The sequence below is a fragment of the Mizuhopecten yessoensis genome, unplaced genomic scaffold (genome assembly GCF_002113885.1).
Source record: "Mizuhopecten yessoensis strain PY_sf001 unplaced genomic scaffold, ASM211388v2 scaffold8421, whole genome shotgun sequence".
Taxonomy (NCBI): Eukaryota; Metazoa; Mollusca; class Bivalvia; order Pectinida; family Pectinidae; genus Mizuhopecten; species Mizuhopecten yessoensis.
Genome location: NW_018407539.1, coordinates 354266 through 357930, shown reverse-complemented (window position 1 = coordinate 357930; position 3665 = coordinate 354266). Strand labels below are relative to the sequence as shown.

Below are 3665 nucleotides of genomic sequence, written 5' to 3'. Positions count from 1 at the left end.
AGGTGCTAGTTTCAAATCCTTTTTAGTCTGAAATCTGTATGCTAGATATTGAGTAAGGTGGTTTTATTGTTTTTTGTCACTTTGAATAATATTTCTGTTCATGTTAAAAACAAAATCAACTCTCTGTATAAATATATCAGGTGACCGTTAAGGCCCATGGGCCTCTTGTATATATAGTGTTTATATTACAGCAAAAAAGCAGAAAAGTGGCAGCTGATTTACTTTCAGTTAAATAAAGGTCAAAGGTTAGCATATTTCTAATTAAATTATGTTTAATTTTTATCCCCACATTGCTATCCATGTTGTTAGGGTGCAGTTTTAGTTTATCAGTCAGAATAAGAGATATTTTCCCTGTATAATCAACAAATAGTTAAAAACCGTAGGTTAGGTGCAAAATCTACTATCCAGAAGGATCAGTGAATGAAGAACGAAGGATGTTATACATATAGTTTTGTACTATGCAGTGTAGTAAATTCTTTGTTAAATTTGATGTATTTTTGACATAATAAAGTTTGAAATTTTGCTCAAGTCTGTTTATAATTGAAAATGTGAAGTTGAGACATGAGATTTGTGTTCTAGATCCCTACCATTGGGCGTGGCTACCCCAGGCGAAGGTACCCTTCTCTGACGAGATCCGGGATCTTGTCCTGCCCCAATTATCAGACATGAACTTCGTCCAGGATCTGTGTGATGACCTCTGGGAATTATTTAAGGTAACTTCAAACTTTCTATGATGTCATATATTGTATTCACTGCAGCTGTGTCACAGGTAGTTGTATGATTACACTATAATAGGGTTTTCCTCACTTGACAAGTACTTGGAATTGCAAGGTTACTTGCTAAGGCAAAAACATCAAGGAATATTTAAGATTTGGTAAAACTATGTTTTATCTTGTAAAATTGCATATTTATACCCCCGCAATGAAGTTAGGGGGGGGGGGGTGTCTACTGGAATCACCAAGTCAGGATGTCAGGATGTCAGGATGTCTTGTCTGTCTTCCGCAGTAACTTGTCCGGAAACTCCTCCTTAACTAACAGGTGGATTTCATTGAAACTTTGCATGAATGATTGGTATCTTATGTAGTTGTACGCCGCCATTTTAATTTGGGATTTCAACCCTTTTTATGGAGTTATGCCCCTTTGTGCGAAATACTTGTCCGTGCAACTCCTCCTTAACTAACAGGTGGATTTCAATGGAACTTTGCATGAATAATCGGTTTCTTATGTCGTTGTGCACAAGCATTTCAGTCTGATTGTATTCTTGGTAAGATGTTTCTTGGTTTGATTTCTGTATGTTATGGTAAGGATGTACATAATGGTTTTGATTTCAGAAGATTTGTTGTATATTTTTAAACTTATCACATATCTGTTATCTGTTACCTGAACCATCATCAAATACATTATCAGAGGTAATTCTCATTAAATACCTGTTGTATTTTAGACTGACAAAGGTTTTGACAGAAGGACTTTTGACGGCCAGATGTCTGTGATGCGAGGCCAGGTAATATTAAGTGATGTAATTCTATAATGTCATTGTTCTGTGATCTATGATAAGATGCATTGTCAATATAAAATGGCTGTAGTCATAGACAAAATGAATGATTCATAAAAGAAACAGCACTCATGAAAAAATATTCATATATAAACCAAACAATATCAAAATCTCAAATTCATGTCTGCTCTAATGCCTATTGTTCAGCAAAACAACAAAATAATAATACATGAATTCATGGCTAAATAAAATAGTAATTTTCATTCTTAGCAGTTAGATTGTTTATGGAATGGTTTAATTAAAGGTTTACAAGCAATTAAATGAATTGCGTGTTTGTTACAGATACTTAATCTTACACAAGCCTTGAAGGACAAGAAGTCACCAGTACAGCTGGTACAGATGCCTGTTGTTACTGTAGAACGGAACAAATCTGGGAATGGGCGGTCTCGCACAGAGAGTGAGACATTCACACAGAGCTTCTCCCACAGAGCACCGTTCTTTTCTTGGTGCTGAGGCAGGAAACTCCTACAAGAGACACAGATATTCCTACTTTAGATACGAAGACCAGAGGAGACAGTCGGAGAAGTCTCCTCTAAATAACGGGGACTGTGATTATGTTTCCTGTAGACAGAGAGACATTACAAGAGACACAGGAGAGGTGATGATCGTGTATTTGGCCGTAAGACACCCCTAAGGATGGAAGTGATCTCTGCCGCCTCAGACACATGTATTTACAGTATCTCTGTACAAGGTTTCTCTGTCTACAACCTGGAGTGTAGACCAGATACACACCTGAAACAAAGCAGCTGTAATTATAACTTCACAATGCATATGGTTGAGTGATTTTTATGATCAGATGACATAGCTGTGTGGTTGGCATAGATTAAATATTCGTTCATGCCAAAGAAATACCTTTCAAGGGACGGGAGTAAAATAATCATTCTATACTTCAACTTTAAGAGCGAGACAGAATATCTCAATTCTTCAGCCAATAAGTTTATAAACTGTCTCTGTTTCTCTGCAGGACCTCAGACTCCATATTTAATCATGTTACTCTTGGAATTGGGATTTTTCTGAGACAACAGATTCACACAAGAAACACATGTCAAAAAAAATAGAACATTCATTTGAAGTTGAGGCATCTCAGAATCACATAGGAAAGCATGGCAGATAGGAGATAAATCATAGACCTGTAAACATTACTGTTTTCACATTTAACATCCCAGGCGATGTCTCTCTATGACTTGGTATCCCAGGGAACGTCAGTGTTTAATTTGGTGGGCAAGCTGATATGTGGATATAATTTGGTTTAAACCTTACTATCTACTAAAAAAAAGGGATACACCTGTCATAACGATTGCATGACGTCACGTCAACAATGCAACTCCAATCTACTGGAACTTATGAAATAAATGTTTGCCTTTCTTGAAATTACCACTTGTATCTTATGTGGGACAAAAAGTAATCATTACCCAAACATGAGAGTGAGACAGAAACATTTCAACCATCGGGTTAAGGTGTCTAGCCCTCAGAAAAAATAAAGATTATATTTATCTGCTCATATCACACAGGGCTGTTTGATTGCTTTTCTCCCACACATAACTACTGAATCATATCTTGCCTTTTAACTGTAAAAAGCAGTATTATCACATTATTTTACATCTGATAAATTAATCTGAGTGTCTAGTTGATGGATAACATCTACAGTGAAATCTGTAGGAATCGTGAGTAAGCATGGTTTAACCTGTCACAAGAAGTTAAAAGATGGCATTCTAAGTGCTTATTGCTAATGAAGAGTATTATTTATTCTCTACAATATACTGTTTTATACCTAGAACACCAGGGACTAGAACTGAATGTTATGATGTTAAACACTGGTCCTTACCATGTTGGAGTAAGGATGACATGCCTGGTAACTTGTACATGGCCTTTGTTTCTGTACATATTTTTTCCACCATGTTCTGATGAGTCGTCTGTCTCCTTGTAACTGCTGACTGTATTATCTTCCATCTGTCATTGATGTGTCTAGTCAATCATTGCCAGGTGTTGTATGTATAAAGCCCTTTCTTCTCAATTTAGAACCATATTGCTATCAATCTATCTCGGTAGGTAATCCAGCCACCGTCGTTCCTAGCTAAAACGACTGGATTATCAGAAAGCAAAGTTTCTGGAA

At 36.5% G+C, this 3665-nt stretch overlaps 1 protein-coding gene across 4 annotated transcripts in view; it reads left to right on the top strand.

Moving 5' to 3' along the window:
* LOC110455919 (phosphatidylinositol 4-kinase type 2-beta-like) overlaps positions 1–3102 on the top strand; it is a 24406-nt gene extending 21304 nt beyond the window's left edge. For all 4 annotated transcript variants that reach the window (XM_021506353.1, XM_021506355.1, XM_021506356.1 and 1 more), the window contains 3 exons: positions 580–713; positions 1442–1501; positions 1835–3102. In XM_021506353.1, the coding sequence (XP_021362028.1) occupies positions 580–713; positions 1442–1501; positions 1835–2005 (365 nt within the window). In that variant the 3' untranslated portion in view covers positions 2006–3102. The remainder of the gene's footprint in view (positions 1–579; positions 714–1441; positions 1502–1834) is intronic.
* Positions 3103–3665: the final 563 nt, after the last annotated feature.